The sequence below is a fragment of the Rhinatrema bivittatum genome, chromosome 5, assembly GCF_901001135.1.
Source record: "Rhinatrema bivittatum chromosome 5, aRhiBiv1.1, whole genome shotgun sequence".
In the NCBI taxonomy this organism is placed as follows: Eukaryota; Metazoa; Chordata; class Amphibia; order Gymnophiona; family Rhinatrematidae; genus Rhinatrema; species Rhinatrema bivittatum.
Window position 1 is genome coordinate 120,391,175 of NC_042619.1, and position 24,256 is coordinate 120,415,430.

Here is a 24,256-nt window from a genome sequence, read left to right on the forward strand (position 1 = left end):
TTTTTGGTACGGTATGTGAGATTTCAGGGATCTGTCTTGTATATATTTCTAGGCTTTAGTAGTTTTCCTTTTTTTTTTTGTCTTCCTATTTTGCTTCCATTTGTTTGTATTGTTTGAGCAGGTGGGTGGAATATAAGGATTTTCTCTGATTACAAAGTTTTATGCCTAATATATCTCCTATTTCCTCTCGTTAGTGTTTTCAGTGCTTTATCATAGGAATACTGGGTTCTTACTGTGCTGCATCACCTATACATAGTGGTGATATTAGTGGAAAAATCAATGTTCTGTGACTCCATCTGCTGGTAGGGGTCATAATCCACCTGTTTTGACTGGACTGGTGGAGTAGGACTAATGTACAGAAAATTAACAGGTAAAAATCTCTCTGTTTATATGCCAACCGGATGGGAAAATTGGTTCTTACCTGCTAATTTTCATGCCTGTAATACAACAGATCAGTCCAGACCAGTGGGTTGTGCATTTCTACCAGTAGATGGAGTCGGAGAACAATTAGAACTTTGGGCACTGCTACATAACAAGTGCCACCTGCAGTCCCTCAGTACTGACCTGTACCCAAGCCTAAACAACCAAACTTTTTACTTAAAAGGCGAAGGGGGTTGGAACCCAAAACTTAACCGCCAACCTCTCGTCCAGAGAGCATTTGCAAAAAGACCAAATTGTTTCTTCAGGAAATATCACCTCTCAAGGTAGTGTTTCGGAATCTGAAAAGGGGGACGGGTCTCTGGACTGATCTGTGGTATTACAGGAACAAAAATTAGCAGGTAAGAACCAATTTTCCTTTCCTGAACATACCCAGATCAGTCCAGACCAGTGGGATGTACCCAAGCTACTCTACACTGGGCGGGAACCCGAAAGACTCGCTCGCAGAACACCCTCCCCAAAGGACAATTCATCTTGCGCCCTCACATCCAAACAATAATGCTTGGTGGAAGTGTGCAGGGAAGAACAAACCACCGCTCTGCAGATCTCCTGAGGTGACAGAAGCTGACACTACCCAGGTTACCTCCTGGGCTCTAGTGGAATGAGCTCTCAGATCCACGGGCAACATAAGCCACAGCAATAGCCTCCTTAATCCAGCGCGAAATCGTAGCCTTCAAAACCTTGTCACCCTTCTTAGGACCCCCAAACAAGACACACAGATGGTCCAAACGCCGGAAGTCATTAGTAACCTCCAAATAGCGCAAAAGAACGCGACGTACATCCAAAAGATGAAGTTTCTTCTCCTGAGGAGAATCCCAGGACTAGTTCAGAAATCCTGGCAGATCCATCGCCTGACTGACATGAAAAGGAGAGACCACCTTGGGCACGAAGGAAGGAACCGTGTGCAGCAAAACTCTTATTGTAAATCCTAAGAAAAGGATCTCGACACAAAGCCTGTAACTCTGAAATGTGTCGAGCAGAACAAATGGCTATGAGGAAAATGGTCTTAAAGGTCAAATCCTTAATGGGAACCCTCCATAAAGGCTCAAAGGGGGCTCCGCAAAACACCCGAAGCACCAGGTTCAAACTCCAGTCCGGACATAACGGGCATATGGGAGGATGTAAATGCTTTACTCCTTTGAGGAAATGCAAAATGTCTGGATGTACTGCCAGCAACCAACCATGAACTCTGCCCCTTTAGGCACCTAAGGCAGCCACCTGAACCCTAAGAGTTGAAAGCTAAACCTTTGGCCAACCCCTGTTGCAGGAAGTCCAACACCTGGGGCATCTCCATCGACAAAGGATCCAAGGAGTGCTGGTGGCACCATGCCTCAAATAACTTCCAGACCCTAACATAGGCCATAGAAGTAGAATACCGCGCCTGAAGAAGAGTGGAAATGACCTGCTTGGAATATCCTCTCAATTGTAATTGCCACCTCTCAAAAGCCAGGCCACAAGAGAGAAGTGATCCTCCCGATCCAAAAATATGGGCCCATGACTGAGTAGATGCGGAAGATGTGCCAGCTGTAAAGGACCTTCCAAGGCTAATCGCACCATGTCCACGAACCACGGGTGACGCGGCCACTCCAGAGCCACCAACACTACACTGCCTGGATGCCGCTCTATGCATCGTAGAAGCCGACAGATGAGAGGCCAGGGAGGAAAGGCATAGAGAAGAATGCCCGTGGGCCACGGACATACCAGAGCATCCAGTCTTACAGAGTCGATTTCTCGACGACAGCTGAAGAAGTGCTCAGTCTTCACATTGGCTCGAGTTGCCATCATATCCAACTGAGGCATGCCCCACCTGGCGCAAATGAGGTTCCATGCTTCGGGAGCTAACGCCCACTCTCCCGGATCAAGCTGTTGCCTGCTGAGGAAGTCCATCTGTACATGAAACGTGGCGATTCCTTTGAGATGGCGCCCCGCCCAAGCGAACAATAGCCTCGCCTCCAATGCCACCGCAAGACTTCGTGTCCCGCCTTGCTGGTTGATGTAAGCTACCATCATTGCGTTGTCTGAGAACACTCGAACCATTGTATCCTTGACCAGAGGAAGAAATGCTCAGAGGGCCAGCCGGTCAGCCCTAGTCTTGAGGCGGGTGATGGACTAGGATTTCTCCGTTGGAAACCAAAGCCCTTGGGCGGATTTGTTGAGGCAGACTGCACCCTATCTGGATAGACTGGCATCCATGGAGATAACCACCGAATTCGGAGGGTCTAAGTCCACTCCCTGTTCCAGGTTGCTGCATGAAAGCCACCATGATAGACTGACTCTGGAAGGAGAGGTAAAGTAATATGGAACTGTTTCGACACCAGACTCCACCACGATAACAGCGCACACTGCAACGGATGCAGATGAGCGAGTGCCCATGGGACCAAATCCAAGGTGGAGGCCATGGATCCCAGAACCCGTAAGTGATGCCAAACCGTCTAATTCTTCCTCTGAAGCAGGGCTTGGACCTGATCCCGCAACTTTGTTACACGGTCCACTGCCAGAGAAACCTTGCCTCGGAAAGTGTTGAAGAGCGCTCCCAAGCAGACCAACAACTGCGTGGGCTCCAAATGACCTTTCTGGACACTTATGACCCAGCCGAGCGACTGCAAGGTGAGCATCACCCTCTGAACCAATCTTATGCAGTCCTCCTGAGACTTTGCTTGGATTAGCCAGTCGTCGAGATATGGGTGAAAAAGGACTCCCTCCTTGTGCAGGAACGCCGCCACGACCACCATGACCTTGGTGAAAGTACGTAGAGCTGTCGCCAGGCCAAAAGGAAGAGCTTGAAACTGGAAATGTTGGCCCACCACCTTGAAGTGGAGGAACCGCTGGTGAGCCCGGCAAATCGGGATATGGAGATACGCTTCGGTGAGGTCTAATGACGCGAGAAACTCTCCTCTGCGTACCTCAGCCACCACAGTTCTCAATGACTCCACGCAAAAAAGGGGAACTTGCAAACACCTGTTCGCCTTCTGCAGATCCAGAATGGGACGAAAGGTACCCTCTTTCTTTGGGAATCACACAGTGAACCAAAATCCATCCTTTGCCCTGTTCCGCCAGAGGAACTGGAAAAATGGCCTGGAGATCGAGCAGCCGTTGTAGAGTCCCCTGTACTGCCTTGCGCTTGACCCGCGAAGCGAGACTCCACAAAGGCCTCCCGCACTGGGTGCATAAACCGTCCCGGACCACTTCCAAGATCCATCGGTCCGAGGTAATCTTTTCCTGCTCTGCGTAGAAGCTCGGCAATCTGCCACCAGCAGCTTCTACGACAGAATGGGTGCCCCTGGCTTCATTGGGTAGGTTTTCCAGCACCCTGGCCCGTGGACTCTCTGCCTGGGCACTGTCCTCCACGAAAGGACTGCTGACGTCTCGAGCCTGGCCTGGACCCCGAAGGAGCTGAAGACCTACCAGGGCAAAATCTGCGAGAATCCCAAAAACGAGCCCATGGGGGAAAAACCTTCCCCGAAGGTTTCCTATCCTCTGGCAATCAGTTGCCCTTGGACTCCCCCAGCAATTTCACCAACTGGTCTAGATCCTCCCTGAAGAGAAGCTTGCCCTTAAAGCGGAGGTTACGAAGTTGAGACTTGGAAGATAAATCTGCTGACCAATTACGCAACCAGAGCAGTCTACGAGGCATAACCGCAGACACCATAGTACGCGCTGAAGTCCTAATCAAGTCATACAACGCATCCGCGACATAGGCAACTCCTGCCTCCAAACTTGCGGCTTGCAAGGGCCCCCCACCGTCAGGACTGGGGGTTGCGGCTGCCTCCTGAACCCAGCAAAGACAAGCTCTCTGCATGAGGCTGGCGCAAATTGCCATCATGAGACTCAGCGCGGAGATCTTGAAGACTCGCTTCATATGAATCTCCAGTTTGCCGTCCTGAATGTCCTTCAGCGCAGCGGCCCCGGCCACAGGAATGGTGATCTTCTTAGTCACGGCAGACACCACCGCGTCCATCTTTGGTATCTTTAGAAGATCCATAACATCCTGCGATAGCGGGTAAAGTTTCACCATGGCTCTTCCCACTTTTAAACCCGCATCCGGTGAGTCCCACTCCCGGGTCACTAGCTTGCGGACCTTCTTAGGTAATGGGAAGGAAGTAGTTGGACCCCAAATCCCATCCAGGACTGAGTTGACACCTTCGCTATCTGATTCCTCCTGTGAAACTTTGTCCCCAGGACCTCCAAAATCTGGGGAATGAGAGGTTGAAGCTCTTCTCACTTGATCCCAGCGTAGTGCACTTGTTTATCGCCTTCTGAGGGTGGGAGATCATCTTGGTCCGGGTCATCCTGTATCATGGGTGAGTCCAGGATCCTGATCCGCCCCAGGGTTTGAGGGATCCCCGAGTGGGGCCAGCAACCTATCCACACCTTGAGCCCCTGCAGGGTGATGGTGGTCCAGGGACCCCGTGGGTATCCGCTTTGGTGGAGGTTCCGCCAAAGGGTCTGGCTGCGTTGCTCTCTTCAGGATCTCCTATTTCCTAGCCAGGAACGCCTGATGCAGCAGCAGCACAAACTCAGGGCAAAATGCCCAGGAATCAACACCATCCCCCGCAGGAGGGTCCGGTGGCCCAGGGTCATCCCCAAATGCAGGAATTTGGTCCACTGGAGAGAGAATGGGAGGGGCCGCCTCCTCCCTCGGCAGCCGCTGCGAGCTACGCTCCCCCACCAAGGAGGACCGGAGCCCTTGCCTGCTTGCTGCTCCCCCCAAATAAGTTCCCTCCTGCCCTGAAGAACAGGCAGAACACAGGGAACTAGTATTTATGGCCTTCCCTGACGCCCCACATGTGCGGCAGGTTCCCAACTTAGGCCAGGGTGCCTTTGAGAAAAACGAGCAGCAATGCAGTTGGCAAAAAAAAAAGAAAAAAATTCTACTCAGAAAACCTTTGCGCAACTGCAGAAGATAAAAATAGAAAAACTCCCTGCAGGCATGAAATTGCTGTGAGGAGAGCTGCTGGTGCGAAAATAAAGAGGCCTCACATGCGCACGAAGGCCTACCCCCCCCCCCCCCCGCCGACCTACCCGGAGCTGCCGTGAGGACCCACGGGGTTAAGCTCACCACTCCAGCTGGCCTGCCAACGAAACAGCACAGCCCGTCCTACCTTGAAAGGCTTCTTCCTTGCTTTCTTTCTGAATTTTTTTTTTTGAAGAAAACTTTACCCAGATACGGCCGATAAAGAAAAACGCGTGGAAGAGCTGGCGAGCGCCCACTCTCCCGGCGCGCGATTCAGGAGGGTGGCCTATGCAAATTAGGGCCCGCGGTAAAAGGAGGCACTAGGGACACTAGCGCAGGTTTGACAGCCGACGCTCAATTTTGCCGGCATCGGTTCTCAAACCCGGTGACAGCCACGGGTTCGGAAAACGGATGCCGGCATAATTGAGTGTCTGTCTTCCGACCCGCGGGCCGATCTTTATTTTTATTTTCTCACTTTTTACTTTTACTTTTGGGGCCTCCGACTTAATATCGCTATGATATTAAGTCGGAGGGTGTACAGAAAAGCAGGTTTTTCTGCTTTTCTGTACACTTCCCCGGCGCTGGCAGAAATTAACGCCAGCCTTTGGGCAGGCGTTAATTTCTGAAAGTAAAATGTTTGGCTTGGCTGCACATTTTACTTTCTGTATCGCGTGGGAATAACTAATAGGGCCATCAACAAGCATTTGCATGTTGCGGGTGCTATTAGTTTCTGGGGGGTTGGACGCGCGCTATTACCCCTTCCTGTATAAGGGTTAAAGCTAGCGCGTCAAACGTGCATCCAAACCTGGGCTAACAGTGTGCTCCACAGGAGCACATTGTACTGTATCGGCCTGATAGAGTTGGAGTCTGAGGGAAGGAGTGAGAGGAGCCTACTCAGTGCTCGAGGAAACCAGGTGCCCCTGGCTATCGAGACACTGGCACCGATGCGGGCGAGACACAGGCAACGGTATCCAACCTCCCGGATGACCGGCTTCAACTGAGGGAATGGCCCACGAAGGTGCCTAACACCTCAGGAAGCTATGCAGCTAACCACTAACTAGCCTGTCCTAGGAAAAAAAAAACCTTTCCCTAATAACCTTTTTTAAACTGACAGAATGCAGGTTTGCATCTCTACCATCTGCTGGAGTCAGAGAAATACTGAGGGACTGCAGGTGGCACTCTCGTTATGTAGCAGTGCCCAAAGTTCTAATTGTTCTCTGCCTCCATCTGCTGGTAGGAATGCACAACCCACTGGTCTGGACTGATCTGGGTATGTTCAGGAACCGCATGTGTCTGCCTGGTCTTCAAACATTGAGCTAGCGCAGAACTGTCTCTTCAAGGGAGTCCTGCGTCTCACAAAGAAAGGTTTTGGGATGTATTGGGTTTTTTTTTTTGTTTTGTTAGTGCTCCAAAGCTTCACAATGTACTTGTTCTCTCCCACTTGCTGTTTGGCTTACATTTATTCTGCTGGAAGGAGGAAGATTTAAGCAGAGTCATGCCCACTCTGGGGTGTACTGGATGTGGTACACCTTTTGGTCCTTTGGCAGAAATACCTCATTTTGCAGTAGAATGGATTCTGTTCTAGCCACAAAACTCTGCCAGTAATATAAAGAATCTCCCCAACAAGAATAGATGGACAAAAGAAAAATGATGCTGATACTGACAGATATGGCCCATACTATGCTAGTGAAATATTCCATTTAAAATTTGCCATCTTAAAAATCATATTTTAGCCCTCCACTTCCTTTTTTTGGGGGGGGGGGCAAGGAGGCCTCTTGATAGGGATAGGCTGTAGTCTAGTCCAAAAGTTGTGGCTATATATTGAAATGTTTTTATAGCTTTTAAATATAGAATGGTTGTACATTTTGTTGTTTTTTATGTTTATGAAGTTGGAGGGGCAGCAGTGAGAACTGGGATACCAGGTTGAGTCTTGCATTGCCTTCTGCTTGTCACTTAGGTGCAGACACACTGGAAATCGATTGCATATGGATTCAAAGCAGCAACAAAATAAAAAAGCAAAGGAACATGTTTACAAAAAATTCAGTTGCTTTGTTTTAAATTGCTTACATTTTTATAGTGGTAGTGCTGCTCGGAGGGACATTTTCTGTGTCCTGACAATGTTAATGAACTTGGCTTCTTCCTGCTGTCTTGAAATGCTCCCTCACTTGGGCGTTATTTATTTATTTATTTTAATGATTTTATATACCGACATCCGTTTGCACATCGCATCGGTTTACATATAACTTATAACCAACGTATAAAACAGGCATGGCCTTTACAATGAACAGAAGGAACAGTCAACAAGAATATATCAATAAACCAAATACTTTAACAGATAACTTCAATTAGGGGTAGCTTACGTTAGGAGATGGGGATAAAATTACTATAGGAGGGCTATGTACAGAGTTCAAAAAATAAGTTCGTTACAATTACTGATTCTGAAATGTGATTCTGAAATCCTAAATGTGATGGAATGTTGAATTTAAATAATCCGTTCCCAATCTGGCTACTCCTAGAAGGCAAACAAAGCCTTGTGGTCTTATTTTCTTTTTTAGAAGCAGCAAAGAAACTGAGTGGCTGAAAAGAGAAGTTGCAACCCTCCAGAGAAGCTTGACGTTTTCAGCTCTTTAGCCTGAATGGTTAACATGGTGCGAGTGTGGGGAGTGGGCCCTGCGTGTTGCGATCACTACCGTTGTCTTTAATAACAGGATGCCATGCAGCTGCACTTCCATCACGTTAAATTTCAGCATTCTGAAGACAGACTTCACAAATGTCCAGTGCTCCTAAGACTAAAGGAATTAACTGCTAATTGTAAAGACTTACCTGTGGGGAAAAGTCATTGTCCTGCACCCATGGAATTGATTCTTATACAGGGAAACCTGCAACTGCTGCTGCTGTTTTATACTTTTATACTGAGGAGGTTTATTTCCTTTGGACTTACACAGCTGTGCTGTATATGTAAATCAAACTCGAATCATGTGCTTTTACCAGTAACAATGAAAATACTAAGAGGAAAACTGGGAGAAACTAATGAATAGGTTTATAAAAGCGCAAGTTAGTGTGATTCCTTCATTAAAGTAGGTACTACCTGACGTGTTTGTAAGGAAATGTCTCAACCAGAATTGCTTGATTAGCTTCAGTGGCGTGCGGTGACATTCAAAATACGGGATTCAGTGAACATACAACATTTCTTTCCCTCTCCCCCTCCAACTGCCTATCTTTCCCTGTCCCTCCTACTCCCCATAGCAAAGAGTGAAATGTACTGTCCCAGTGATTGAAGGCCAAAGAGATTTTTCTGCTGGTAGTATAAATCAGGAAAGATTTGAGTATTGTATCATTTTTTGCAAATAAATAGAGCAACACAAAATGATATTTAGCTTTCCTCATTTTCATTTATATTGGAATTATTTAATGCCACATGAAAAATCCTACATCCTTTCCTCCACTCTCCCAACACCATCCAAAGTCCTCCCTCCTTCCAGCTCCATTCTAGATCCTTTCCTTCCCTCCCCCACTTATTAGGTTCTTTCCTAATAACAAACTTTACATGAACCTTCAAAGTACAGCCTTTTGAGGTAAAAAGAAAATCACTAACCACCACATTTTATTATATTTCCATGCAGTGCTGTGGTGCCAACCAGCAAACTCTGCAAAAAAAGACATTTGTTATTAGGCCTTTTGTAATATATATTGAGTGAGGACTTGGCCCTCAGAAAGCCATGAGTAAATTGAATTACAATTACAATATAGTAAACCTTCCATACCAAAACAATATAGTAATATCCTATAATTAGACTCCTAAACATTTTTTTAAATTTTGCAAAACTAACAATCTTTAAAACAGCAGACACCATAATACAACTCCCAATAATTAAAACTAATCAAAATGTTAACTTCTACTCTCTATGCCTGGGAACTTTTGATTATTTCCAATCACCCTGAAATTGTTACTCTCTGCCCCCTCTCTCTCCCACAGTTTCAAGATTACTCTGGCTTATCAGAGAGTGGCAAAAAGGAAGCCACTGATGAATAAACAAATATGATGTGCTGCATAGAGTTTGCAAAGAAACCACTTAGGGGACGGACACTCACATACATGTGGGAGGTTTTGTGGTCTGATGAGACCAAAGAGGAATAACTTGGTCTCAGTGCTAAGTAGTGATATGTGTGATGTAAAATAAATGCAGCACACCATTCTTATCTCTACAGTAAAGCATGATGGTGGCAGCATTATATTGTGGGGATGCTTTGAATAGCAGGGACAGGGAGGCTTGTAAAGATCAAAGGAAAGATGGCCGTGGCAAAGTATGGGCAGATCCTGTTGGAATATCTTTTTCAGTCTACCATAGACCTGGGATTGGGTACAAGATTCACCTTTCAGCAGGACAGTGATCTAGATACAAAGCAAAAGCAATGATGGCATGTTTGAGCCAGAAGAAAGTGCATTTTTTTCAAGTGGCCCTGTCAAAGTCCAGACCTGAGTCCAGTAGAAAACCCTGGCAAGACTGCAATCTTGATGATCCTGAAAGAGCTTGACTACTTCTAACAAGATGAATGGGCAAAAACCACACTAACCTGCTGTGCAGAGTTGATAAAACATTTAACCTAAACAATTTATGGCTGCCATTGCTGCAAACATGACTTCAACCACATAATGAACCCAAGGGATGAGAAGACATTTATGCAGTCAATAATTTTTGAGATTGCTTTTATTAATTACTTTTGAAATGTTTCTATAATTGTTCTTTCATAATGAAAGTGTATAATATCTTGTCGATCAGTGAAACAAATTCATACTTTAATGCATTTTGATTTGTATTTTAGACAGCAGAATGTGAAAAATGTACAAGGTGTGAAGACTTTTATACAAGGCTCTGTATGTACTAAAATTGATTGCATACTTTGTGTAAAAAAAAAAAAAGTTTTGCATGTGTTTGTATACAGTAGTGAAGATAACTTTGACCCCTCCCGATTTTATAGTAGCATTTGTAAAAGAACTGGTTTTCATAACTGATGTATCAGTTACATAGTTTATACTTATTTTTATGCCAACTTGTTTTGAATACAATGTAGTAGAATGTTTTAATATGAATATAGTAAATGTGTTAATTTTTTATTTAAACCAGTCTTTTTATTTATACATTGAGCTGACATACCCCAGGCTTTGTACCTTTTATTGCTGTAGACAGAACTAAAGGTCAGCAAATAAGTTGTGATACCTTTTTCATTGGACTGACTTTTCACATTTGTGACTTATCTTTAGAGGATTGTTCTTCCTTCATTAAGTCAAATTGTAGGTTGGATTACATCATCTGTGTTTTTAAAGCTGCAGAGAGTTGTAAAGTGAAAGGTGGTCCTTGACAGTCCTTTAAACCATTACATGTGTTACAAAGTCTATTTGTTTAGGTATGTGAAGGGTTTAAGAGGAGGTGAGAAGAGTGATGGAGGCAGGAGAAACTTTGTATAATCCTTTGGTAAAGAGGAGAAACAGTGGCTATAGCAGTAAAATATGTAGTGTTCTACTACCAGGTAAGAATTGAAATGTGACCAGGCATAATATGAACCAATACCAAAACCTGAGACATGTATCTGATATTGTACTTCACTAAAATAATAATAAAGTTACAGGTTATGAAATGTGTTCTTCTTTTAATCATTCTGCGTATTACTTTGGCAACACGTGTAAATTGTCATGCCAATAGTTATCTGAATCTGAAACAGGCAAGCAGCAGAGTGCAATTATAGGAAGTCTGAAATAATTTAATATATAACTGATTTAGATTGTTAAATTTAGTTAAAAAGTATATTTCTGGGCATATTTTCAGCCGAGAGTTGGTCTTCAGCCTATCAGAGGAGTCTGTAGATAGTATCCTTGGTACATATGCAGAATATTTCTGGCTGTAATTATGTAAAAATAGACATCCATATGTTGAACAATTTAAGACTTTAGCAGATTTGGCCAAATTCAGAAATTTTATGTAGGAAGAGGCTGGGGATTGTGGCAAGGTCTATGATGAATCTTCCTCAATTCTTCGCAAGCTCCAAGAGCCAGTCAAGTGGTAGCACTCTTCTTAGGTCATTCTAAGGCACATCAGATCTATTTCATGAGGGAGCCTTTCCAGAGTATCTCCCAGGTGAACTTTAAGGGTTTCTCCCATCCAGGAGTCACCTTGATACCTGGTAAGCTCAGTGGGCCGTTTTGGTCAGCCATTCTCGCCTGTGGGATCCTACCTCCGTGAAGAGGGTTTTAGTCCATCTAATTGGCAAGTATGCCTTTTCATCCTATCACCATATCCATGACTGAGAAAGTTGGGAGACAAGGGACTCTGCAACAGAGGTGCTGCTCTTGGTTGCTGTGGCTTGCAAGCTATACTTCTCCATTTTAGAGAGAACTCTCTGTGGACGGGGGAGGTCCTGGTTTATGCAACGATTGGTCCATTACTGGACCACATGCTTCCTTGGGGGAAGTATTTGCAATCATGGCTGGGGTATTAATATCTAAGTCAGGTGCTTGGAGTCTGTTCCAAGATTGCCCTGGCCCTGCCCTCGTACCATTAGGGTTTCTGGTCTGGTGAAGAAATCTTGTTCGACAGGGTTGCACTTGCGGTAACCCATCTTCCTGTCTCTTAGCGGAGTATTGATGAATTCTTTCCTGGGGAATTCTCTGTCTCAGCTGTTCCATGCAGGCTGAGGGCTCCCTACTGGAATCAGAGGTGGGTTGTTGGGTTGGTATATGTGGCTTGTGCTTACCCTGGCAGTCTAGCGTTGTGCCTCCTTGTGTTCTTTCTCCCTACGACTTCCAGTTGGGATATTTGGGGGGAGGGGAGTGGAGGAAAAGCTAAGGCATTCATGGTATATCTTAGTGTATACCTGCAGAGAAAGATACACCATGGTTTCCCTATATTTTCACCAGGCTCTGGCCAATACTGCCTTCAGCTTTTCTCTCTTCACTAGGTTACCCAAAGTGCCTTCCTGTTCACCCAACCAATCCTGTGGGCAAGATGGATAGCCCTGCCCTTGAGAGGGTGCCATGTGGGTGAGCTTCAGGCCTAACTTCTCTCCCTACTTGGGAGCTGGGCTAGTGATCTATTCAGGAGTTGCCATTCATCCCCTGAAACTCTTGACGCTGTCTTGCATGGTCAGCTAGGTCTGATGCTTTGGTACGTAGGGTCTGTCTTGAGCCCTGCCGTGGTTGCTTATTGTTCTACAAGCGTTGCTTGGACTTTTCTGTCCATTGTGCCTATCAGTCACATATGGGCACATTTCTGCTGAGATGTTTTGTCCTTCGAATGTCAGTGGACCGCAGTTTCTGGGGAGTTCTTGAGGCCCCAGTTGTGTTTTTGGTTGTCTTCTAACACCGAAGGAAACTGTGCGGTCTTCATCCAAGAGTCCTCTTGTTTACATCTCTAGGCGCTTTCCTGTACCCAGGAGGTTCTAGGCCTACTTTGTCAGGGATACTAATCTGAAACCCTGATTGTAATGTTTTCCATGATGCAGCGTACGCTTCTACTCGTACTCATCACTCCTCTGCCTTAGGCACCCCTGCTATGCATGAGGGTTTTTTCTGTCATTTCAATGTTTTTTTTTTTTGTAGAACCCAAACTCTTCTCCAGCCTGGACCTCTTTTGGGTTGGCTGCCTCACAGGCAAAAGGGAGACAGGTAGTGCTTCTGCACTTTGTCCTGCTCAGACAGCCTATAGCTAGGGATTCACCCATGTCTGAGAAAGCAGAGTTGCTTACCTGTAACAAGTATTCTCTAAGGACAGCAGAATGTTAGTCCTCAAGAAACCTGCCTGCCTCCCCTGGGAGTTGGGTTCTCCATGTATTAGTTATATCATGGACTGAGGGCCTCTGCCTGGGGGGTGGGGGGCAGGGTGATGACTACAGCTGCACATGCTCAGGAGGGCCTGTTTGAAAGTTCTAGATTCTTTGAAATTAAAGTTCTGTGCTGGGCTGCATCTGATAATGTCACTCGTGTGAGGACTAACATCCTGCTATCTTCGGAGAACACCTGTTACAGGTAAGCAACTCTGCCGTCTTCAAGTCAACTTTCTGGCTACTAAGAGTGCTTTTCCCCTGTAAACCTTTCTTACTGACATTTCAGTTTCCTTGTGAAAACCCTTAAAATACTGAGCCAGCATGCCTAGTATTTTTTTTTTTTTAATCCATGCATGAGGTGAGAATGAAAGGTTAACTTCATCTTTTTTTTTTTTGTGTTTTTAAGGCTTGTTGAATTATGAATGATGTGTAAATGGCACAGAAGCTAAGGTTGAAGCCTTGTGGATTGGTGCTGCTGCTCACAGTTTTCAGACTTTTGTGTCCAGTATATGCGTGCATATCTTTCTGAATTTCTGTTGGAAAATTGCTTCTCACCAGTTTTTCTTCAGATTAAATAACTACCAAAAAACAAGAATTGGAGGAACAGGGAATTTCATTATTGTGCTTACTCCACCAGCATTGGTGGCGGTAGGTTTCTTTTATGGTTTTTCTCATTTTCTCCCCTACTCTGACTTGTATGTTCCTAAAGAGATACCAGCTCAATAGTTTTCTGAGATTATATTGCAAGCAAAGATGTTAAATTAAGCTGCAGTTTTTCTTGGAGATTATTTTATGGTGTTGGCCTTTTTGCATGAAAAATTGTTAGTACTTTTGATGTTTGTCGCTGTCCTTTAATAACTGAGGGGATAAAGCAGTAACACGGACATGGATGTGTATAATTGTTTTTTGTATACAAGAAGTGAAAACTGGAGTTAAGTTAGTTGCATCCTTTTACTTAGCTTTTATAACTCTTTATATGATTTGAAAATGCTATTGTAATTCAGTCTCCTTTGTTCATTTTGCACTAATTTGTTGAATATAGCATAGCGCTTAAAAGCTAATCACAGACATAGGGAGTCCAATAAAAAGGTATCGCCTATAATTTTCTACTTTACATGTTTCTAGGTATCTAAGTGGCCTAAAACCACAACCACGCTGTTTTAGACATGCTACTGACAGGCACAAAACAGTTTAGGATATATAATCCCTTGAATCTAGAGAACTAGCAGTATGTATAAATTTATTTTCTGATCATGTGCTACATTAGGAAACCTTAATTCCTAACATTCTTTTTGGATATAGAAATCAAGCAACAACATTTGGAATAGCTGTGTTTTCTTTTATCTACAACAGCTTGTGTTGCTGCAGTGCCTATTGTACTGTTTGTGTCACAAATGACATGTACTACTTCTGAAAGTTGAGTGCTGGGGAAAACGTTATAATTGTAATGCAGAATTAGCAGTTGCGAAAGGGAAATGTGAGACCCCAGAGTGCTGATGACATGTTATCAGGGTTGTCAGAGTGCTCTACGGCTGCAGTGACTTTCAGGTTGGGTCAGTAAGTGACTACAAGAAACTGCAAGTTTTATCATGTTGGTGCTATATCTGGTTTCTTTGAGTTAAGGACCCTTCTTGCACTGTATATAACAATAATCCAGTACTCTTTAATAAACAGGCCTCTCTTGTTTTATGTTTAGGATTTAGAAGAATTCTGCTTTAAGTTTTGTGTCAGTCATTTGACAGAAGTTACACAGACTGCAGCATTTTGGCAAATGGATGGTCCTCTGCTAAAGGAATTCATTGCAAAAGCCAGTAAATGCGGAGCTTTTAAGAACTGAGAACCATGGCTGTAAGTGTTCTTGAATTTTAGGATTGTATTGTCCTGCATTTATGATGTGCTTTGGCTATCAAGTTTGAGGTAGCTCTACACACACATCCCTCTTGCATTATGTGGTTTTGAAACCTTGCTAGACACATCCAATGATAGGATGTTTTGCAGCAGCTGAAAGGTTTGAAGAGAAGACTGGTTGAAATTTCTAAAACTGAAATGCACTATTAAGAGGATACCACGATTGGCCAGCTCAGTGGCAAGTGCTGTGCCTTGCCATGCAAAGGATCTGAGTTTGAAGCCAGCCAAGAAGATAAATGGAAACCTTTTTGAACTTTATTTTATTGCAATACCAAAAATAATGAGCATGAACTCCGTTTGATTTTATTTTTGGTTGGGAATATAGAAAAATGTAGCCATCCACCTGATCTGCTCCTCTACCATGTCGCACTATGTTTTGGTACAGTGGGAGTTTTAACTTATTAGTTTATTTCTGTCCAGCATTCACTGGAATGTCAGTATACATTGCATATGAAACTTTTGTAGTTTTAGAAGATCTCTTCCTTTCAGGTGATTTTGATTAAGAAGAATCTATGCTATAAATTTGAAGTCTAATTGGTTATTGTCAAAAAAGAAAAAGTTTGATACTTTTTTTTTGTACTGTTACGAGTCATTAAATTTGTACTTTGCTGTGTAAAAATAAATATATTCAAGACTGGGTATGTTTGATCACTATTTTAAACAATATTTATTTGGTTAAAAAATATATTCTTTTTATCATTGGGCAACTTCCTGCAGCTCAATGTAGGTATTGGTCTATGGCAGCCCTTTTGGATACTGTGGGGTCGATTTTTAAAACAAGCGTGTATGCGTCCATGTGTGTACTGATTTTATAACGTGCATGCATTTGGATTTAATCTGATTTCACTTATATACAGTAGTTTCTTTTTATATATTTGCTGCGGAACAACCAGATGCACTCCCTCCTCAGACAATCCAAGAATCAGAAGACCACAAAGAGAAGAGCAGCTGTTTACATTACGATCACAATAGTAGCCAGTGAAATATAGGGAGAAGCTGAATTCTCTATCAGTAAGCAGAATGATCAGCCATATGAGTAGGTTCCAGAAATGGACAGCATCTAGCAAAGCCCCGAGGTCAAAATAGTTTGAGAAAATACTGACCCTACAAGTCTAACTTTTAGGGGGTTGCTCCTAAGACTTCTGCGATTTTTGGTCGTATTTGAGTCTGAAGTATCTAGCAATCTGTCTTTTTGGGTCTGAGAACTTTGACCACAAGCTTCCCCTCAAATTTCTCTGTCCTGATTGCTTTTTTTTTTTTTTTTTTCCATTTTTTGTTGGCAGGAAACCCATGTTTGTAGCTAATAATCCTCCTGCTTATTGATAGAAAAGGCTAAGTTGCTTACCTCCAGTGGATGCTCTCTATAAACAACAGCATAATCAGCCACATACCCTCACATCTCTCCCTTTGCGGATGGGTTATAAACTTTAAGTAAGACTGAAGGGGCTTTTGCACAGGACCTCCTATGCATATTCAGAAAAGGCTTCTAGGCTTTGCTAGATATTTTCTATGTTTAGTGCTATGATATCCCCCACTTGTGTGGCTGATTATCCACATCTCTATGGAGAACATATGTTGCAGGTAAGCAGCTTAATTTTATTGCTGTGGGTTACCTTGGAAACACCAAAAACACCTCAAGCACATGGAATGAAGGTTGATTTAGACCTAAACATTATCATTAGAATGGTGTGCAATGGAGACATTCTGCTTATAGATGACTTTAGTTTACTGGATGTAGACCAGCTGCAACATCCAATAAGTGGAAAAGTCTTAATTGCTGTAAAGGAATGTTCTTCAAGCAATTATTAAAGAGCTCATTTGAGAGGCTGCATTGCACCTGGCATTGACAAAATGGGGCAGCCTGGTAAGGGAGAACTTGGGAGGTCTAATGATCATTGTACTGTGTGGTTCAGTACATGACCTGAACTGTACTAAGACTACAGTCCTGGACTTCAGGGGGGCTAACCTCAAGTTGATGACTGTGCTGAGGAGGCCCCTTCAGGAATATGAGCTGAAGGATAAAGAGACACTTTAGTCAGCAATAAAAGCATTAAGACAACAATCTGAGTGAGGCTGGTTAATAAAGAGAAAAGGAGAAAGGCAAATGATATAGTACTCTAAAGATATATAGCCAAACTGTTAAGAGTAAAGAGATTAGCATCTGAAAACTACAAAAAGAGGTAGAATTATCAGGAAAAATGGAGGCCAGCAGGTGGTTAGATGAGCAAAGGGCCAAACAAGCAAACTGACCAATCAATGGAGGAAGAGATAAAATAGGTCTTAGATATATAAAGGGGGGGGGGGGGGAGAACTGAGGGTGTATATCCCAAGATACTGAAAGCACTCAGGAAAGTGCAAACCACACCTCTTGCAACAATATTCAGCTTGTCCTTCAAGATGTGATAAGATTGTTAGAGATTAAAGGAGAGTGGATGTAGTCTTGCTTTGCAAAATTGGGAATGAGGAGGTGGGTGGCTACAGATCCATTCGTCAAACATCAACAGTAGCCAAAACTATGGAAATATTAGGAAAGAAAAAGTTAGTGCAGCAGCTTGAAAGAAATACAATACAGAACACCAAACAGTATGGCTCCACAAAGGGAAGATTCTGTCAAAGTTGACTAAGTTCTTTATTGTGGTGTCAAATGTGGTGGCCAAGGGTGATGTGGTATATATTGCCTATCTGGACTTAAACAATGTCAAAAGCCTTATTGAACAGTTTTCCTCTCTTCAATCTGGATAGCATAACATTGGGATAAAAACTTAATTGGGTGAGGAACTGGCTGAGTAGCAGAACATAGGGAGTGGTAGTAAATGGAGTTTACTCTGGGGAAGGTAAAATGATCTGCAAGTTTGGTCATTTTTATTATCATCATGGTATATTGTGCTGAAAATATATTTCAGCTTCATAACTGACCAAGTTATATCACAATAAGATGGACAGAGTTGGGTATGGGGATGTAGTGACAATGTTATATGTTAAGAATGACATAGAAGCAAAAAGGATAAAGATCCTACAGAAGACTGTACAAAACCAAAAACCCCACCCCCAACCTTTCAAATTTAATTAACTACAAACCCCCCCCCCCCCCCCCCCCAAGACTTTCTAAGAGTCCCTGGTGGTCCAGTGGGGGTCCTGGAAGCGATCTCATACTTTCGGGCATTCAGCTGCCAGTAATCAAAGTGGCCCTTTGCCCTTTCTATGTGACAGGGGCTACCGGTGCCATTGGTCGGCCCCTGTCACATGGTTGGAGCAATGGACTGCTGGCGCCAATTTAAAAAATGGCGTGGACCATCCATTGCTCCTACCATGTGACAGGGGCCAACCAATGGCATCGGTAGCCCTTGTAACATGGTAAGGGCAAAGGGCTACTGGTGCCATTTTGATTACTGCCAGCCGAATGCCTGAGAGGGGGAGATCACTCCAGGCCCCCTGCTGGACCACCAGGCACTCTTGGCAAGTCTTGGTGTCAGTGAAGGTCAGGATATGCTCTGCTCCTATCCTACCTTTTCATAAGACCCTCCAGCCCTTAGAGATGGAGTTTATTGTTTAGAGATGAGAGTTCCCCAATAGTTATTTAGAGACATAAACCAGACTAGATGTATGAAAATAAGTCTCTTTATTCAGATAAAAGTTAGTCTTTTAAGACATATGATTAGCTCATGAGGCATTATATTTTTCAAATCTTATCTTAATCAAACAGTAAAGAGCTATAAGCATAAGTGTGATAACAATGGTTACTGCAACTATAGCAATCAAATAAATATCTACTAAAGACACCTTTTCTTGTAAAATAAATTCTTTCTAGTACATGCTTAGCTAATACTAGCTAGGGTTCTCTTATGCAGAAAAATAACTAATTAAAAGGCTTACCAATGTCATGAAGCGGTCATTGTTTCTTGCTCTGCTACTGTTCCTCTCCCTGTACTGTTCTTAAGGGTTTAAATAGAACAGCCAGGCTGGTGGGGGCTCAGATTTTGAAGCCCCCCAGGGACAAAGATAAGAAAGTTGGAAGGCATCCCAATTGAGGAAAGTTAACTTTTTTGCCCCCCCCCCCCCCTGACAAGGGTAGCCAGGTGGGGGCTCTCATTTTCTAACTCCCCAAGAACAAAGATAAGAAGTAAAGTTTCTTTTACGTTTTTTTTTTAAGCCTCCAAGGACACAGGTGTCTGAAGTTAGAAGACATCTCAAAAGAGGCCCTCATCTAAGTAATAGTAAAAATTGCATTTCATATTCTTCAATATAAACATGATTTAACTGACTACACCATACATGCATGATTACAAAGAAACACATTTTCTAACACATGTTCTAACACTGGGGGGGTCAGGAGGGTGGGGGGGTTGTAGTTAATTAAAAAAAAATTTTATATTCGCTCCATAAGACGCACATTTTCCCCCACTTTTGGGGAAAAAAAGTGAATCTTATGGAGCGAAAAATATGGTATATATACTGTATGTGATAGTTTAATATTTAAAAGTATGATGTCCAAATTATGTGATTTTATAGGATCGTTCCTGGAAGGGTGGTGGGGGGGATATGATTGTTTATCAAAATCTGAGGAGGAGATCCTGTGTCTCTGAAAGTAAATTGAGGAGGGAGCATAGAAGGTTCACCTAGGGCAGTGGTTCCCAAACTTGTTTTGAGTACCCCCACCCAGTCAGATTTTAGGATATCTGCAAAGAATACAATTTTGTGTGGGAAGAAGTGCCGAGGCTTTCTTGTGGACTGTGAGTGCTTTTCATGTTTCTACCACTATCTCTGTACAAAGATCTACAGTGCATTCAGAAAGTAGTCAGATCCCTTCACTTTTTCCACATTTTATGTTGCAGCCTTATTCTAAAATGGATAATATGCATTTTTCCCACCTCAATCGAAACACAGTACCCTCTAATGACAAAATTCAGGTTTGTAGAAACTTATGCAAATTAAAAAAAAAAACCCCAAAACCCTGATGGGTTTTTATTGAGGCACTTTTTCCAGCAATTACAGTCTCAAGTCATCTTGGGTATGACGCTACAAGCTTGGCATGCCTGTGCTTAGAGGTGGTGGAGCACAGGAACAACTCCGTATTCTCTGTCTGCAGCAGATGGTAGAACAGAGGGGTGGCGCAGCAGGAGTTTCATTAGGCCGGCCTGCCTCTTTTTCTTGGGGTTTGGCAGAGAAAGTGGTTAAGGGCCAGGTATCTGCTATACTCAGTGTAGCAAGTCCATGGTGAGAATTTCGAGTCCCAGAGGGGTCTTGGTAGAGCCCAGAGAGTTTAATTTGGCAAAACAAAATTAAACGAGTGACTGAGTCCTGTGCTGAAGAGAAAAGCCTAAACTTGCCTCCCTCTCCACTGCTCCTCATCTTTTCCAACTCTGGCTTGAAGGCCTGCTAAAGTTGGGGGGGGGAAGAAAACAAAAAAAAGCAAAGTTCATAGAAGCTGAGGTGACTTCCTGCTTTGGATAACGGATTTGGGTGAAGTTGGAATTTTTTGAGATTTCTGCATCAGGTCTCTCCGGTTTAGAAGCCTGGTGGGGAGATCTGCAAATCTAGGGCTTTGCTCCAAGCCTCAGCTGGGGATTAAGAACCCTGTAACCTTTTAATTTTATTATTATTATTTTTTTTTTTAACTTTCTTCAGAGGCTCCCCTTCTCCTTACTGAGGAGGTGCTGTTTGAGAAAGCTAGCTAAGCTTTCTTGGAGAAGGGAGAGGTGTCCTTGGAAAAAGAGGATGGCATGTTTATTTGTCTTTTGGTGCACTATTCGATGAGTTTCATTGCCCTGAATTGCTGTTCCTAAAGCTGAGGGGGACTCAAGACTGGGACCCCATTATTAAGAAGGTTCATAAGTCTGCTGAGTTCATTCATCTTCTCTCAGAGGAGATGGTACTTTCTGAAGGGGATTCCCTGGAGAGCAGCCTCAAGAGAGGGAAACATTTTATTAAATTGTATCCCCTCTCCCAAGAAGCAGTCTGGTATTTATTTCAGTTGCCTCGAGTAGGCACTCTGGTCTTTGCTTTTACTAGCAGAACCACTTTGCGGTAGGGCAGTGTTTCCAACCCTGGAGGCTCACCTCTCCAGTCGGGTTTTCAGGATTGCTACAATGAATATGCATGAGATAATTTGCATATAGTGGGTGTCCCGTGTATGCAAATCTATTTCATGCCTATTTGTTATGACTAGGTTTCTTGGCCCAAAACACAGGTCTGTTACTGACAGGCATTCTTTGTGTGTGTGTGTGTGTGTGTATATATCAATCAAAAAGTGAAAAAAGAACACTAGTGGAAAATAACTGATGAAGGCTAAGTAAATAACATTAATGTACTCAGCCTTCATCAATTATTTTCCATTAGTGTTCTTGTTTCACTTTTTGATTGCTATATTGTATTTAGAACACTTTAACTAGTATCGATGTAGTATAATACATATATTCTGCAATAGCAGAAGTCATGTCATAATTTCAGTACATGAATAAAATGATTAAAAATGTTTAAAACATGCTATTTCTAAAATCACAATCTCTTTTGGGAGACATCAGTGTTCATGTACAGTATTTCTCCAAAGTCCGTGATGGTCCTCCTGTAACTACTCAGAATTTTGTCAGGAAAGCATCCAGTGCTTTCTCTTCCTTGTACAGACTTGCTTTCTCGTCCTCTATTTTTTGAATCTTGTTTCTAATTTCTGTAAAAAAAAAAAAAAAAAAAAGTTAAGCAGGATGTATAATAATTACAAAAATGAAATGTCAGTCTAAAAGCATGGCCTAGCATAATAGAATGGGAGAATTCCACATTTTCCTATTGGGTATTGCAGCATGCCAATATGACTGGTAACAGCGTAGGTAAGCTTTAATAAGCATAAATACCATATTGCCACAGTCTATGAACATGTGAGTTTAGCACAAAGCTGAAGAGCAACTCTAGAAGCGATGAGAGTACTCTGTTTTCTGATGTGATTTTGTCATACATGATTTTTGTAAAGATTGTTTGTAGCTAGACTGCACGTGGTTCCTGTCTGCCTGCAAGCAGAAAAGATACACTCCTCCAAAAATACAAAATGAAAAAGTACACATAGAATAAAATAACTGCATAAAGAAGATATAGTTAATTGAGAGAGAACACACTGCAGAAGAACAGGTTTTCAGACATTTGAAAATAAAGATAATACCCAAAATGGTAAAAGGTAGCTACAGCCACCATTTTACTACCACATCCATTCAACAGGAACAGAGGATCAAATGAATACAGGTTTCAGGTATGCTTCACTGGAAATCTCATCCAATCACAATAGTCTGGCCCAGTCTAAGGGAGGTAGGGCTACACAGAAATTAATCTGCAAATAGTGAGGCCAACAGTATTAGTGCTTGTGTGTCTAGGAAAATAGCTAATGGCTACTGCACTCCCTGACTCTATAAAATGCTTATAAATAGGCTAACATCTGGGTCTGAGAAATAAATCCTAAAGCTGTGTCTTGGGACCTTGCTGTGTAATATAATGTACAGAGTGCAGTTTTTGTAGTCTGTGTAGGATTTCCCATGTGAGACAATTATTGTTCAGTCTGTCACTTGGTATGAGTGGATTGCTTTTAAGGGAGTAGCATTTCAACATAGGGCATTAGTGGGAATAGGGCAGTACTAGGCATATTGGCCTTTTTGAAACAGATGGAAATGGCTTTGTTGACACCCAAGTTTAAGATTAGAACAATTGATCATGTGGAAGTGCACAGCGAGAGTCTGCTCCATCCCAGCCTGTGAGCACAGGAAAATATCAATCAGGGAAGGTACAATATGAGCAGTAAAAATACAAAACCTACAATCCTACACAAAATTGCATCTCTATGGTGGCAAATTTAAATTTGTTTGCATTCAGACAAAGACCATGTACACCTTTTACCCTCACTCTTTGGGAGCTCTCGAAGTGAATGTATGTATATATGTTTGCTTTGAAACTTGCTGTGGGTGTGAGGTAAGAGCAGGCACTTGGACCTGCAATTTTGGGAGTGGCTTTTTGCTGTACTTTTCCTTCCCTCACCTAAAAGCCCCTGGGAACGCATCCTGTCAGTATGACTAAAGAAAATAGGTTGTAAAGCAACCTGCACATTACGGGAGGGCAATTTACAGAGCGCTGAAGAATATTTTGTTAATCAAATATGAAAATATCCACTGTCCCCTACTACACTGAAATAGTTTCTTGTGGTATAAGGAAATCAGCAAGTAATGATACGGCTCTCAGTGAAAAGGTTCACAGGGAAGCATAAATGAGCTCTTTGGGAAGGTATTTTTTTTAGAGACTATTCTATTGGTGATGTATGTATATTTCTGTCATGCATAGTCATTGTAGGTATCCTGATTATCTGACTGCCTGCAGGAGCACCAGGACAGGTTAGTCCTAGAGAGGGTTTTCCATCACACCAAAGGTTCATGGACTTATCTCATCTGACCCCTGGATGTGTAAAGGGTGCTGTGACAGAGCTTTCTAATGCAGTCTCACGAGTGAAAGAAACCAGCTAATCATTAATGCCCTGACAGCATGTGCCAACTTGCACACAGAAACCGAGAAAACCAAATCCATTTTACAGAAAACATTATCCCAGAAGGTACATGTTCTGACTAATATCACATAAACAACACTAGAAACAAGATTAGTAATATCTGTCTTCTCTCTCTTTGTAAGTTGCTCTCTGGATTAGGCATAAACTATAGAGTTTATGCCAATGATATTCAGTTTTTTTCCATATCAATATTCTTGGTCATTTATACTAAGCTCACCAGAAAAATATTTAAAGGCAATTCATTCTTGGGTATCACATAACAAATTACAATTCAATATTGGCAAAACATAAATACTCAGTCTGTTTTGTTTTTAAACTGAAAGGATAACTGTCCAACATCTTTTACATTCAGAAGTCAAAAAATCAATATTAAACAACAAGCACATAATCTGGGTGTCATCATTGACAGTTCTTTATCAATTAACCACATATAAGCAATATGGTAAAAAAAAGTATTTTTTTTAAATTACATATGTTAAAGAATCTGAAACCCTTATTAGCCCCACAAGATATCTACACAGTTCTTCAAACTTTATTTTTTTCTGGTATAAATTATTGCAACACAACACTAGTTGGGTTGCCAATGAATTAAGATCTCTATAAATAAT

General features: G+C 42.7%; 2 protein-coding genes across 13 annotated transcripts in view; one reads left to right on the plus strand and one right to left on the minus strand.

Annotated features, from left to right (window-relative positions):
* The window catches only part of RCBTB1 (RCC1 and BTB domain containing protein 1), a 115,807-nt gene extending 100,050 nt beyond the window's left edge, over positions 1 to 15,757 (plus strand). For 8 of the 9 annotated variants that reach the window (XM_029602836.1, XM_029602837.1, XM_029602838.1 and 5 more), the window contains one exon: positions 14,907 to 15,757. In XM_029602836.1, the coding sequence (XP_029458696.1) occupies positions 14,907 to 15,047 (141 nt within the window). In that variant the 3' untranslated portion in view covers positions 15,048 to 15,757. Of the gene's footprint in view, positions 1 to 7,947; positions 10,362 to 14,906 lie in introns of those variants that run through there. The other variant, XM_029602845.1, reaches the window with a different exon arrangement.
* Positions 15,758 to 18,736: 2,979 nt separating this feature from the next.
* PHF11 (PHD finger protein 11) overlaps positions 18,737 to 24,256 on the minus strand; it is a 165,346-nt gene continuing 159,826 nt past the window's right edge. For all 4 annotated transcript variants that reach the window (XM_029602846.1, XM_029602849.1, XM_029602847.1 and 1 more), the window contains one exon: positions 18,737 to 21,782. In XM_029602846.1, the coding sequence (XP_029458706.1) occupies positions 21,691 to 21,782 (92 nt within the window). In that variant the 3' untranslated portion in view covers positions 18,737 to 21,690. The remainder of the gene's footprint in view (positions 21,783 to 24,256) is intronic.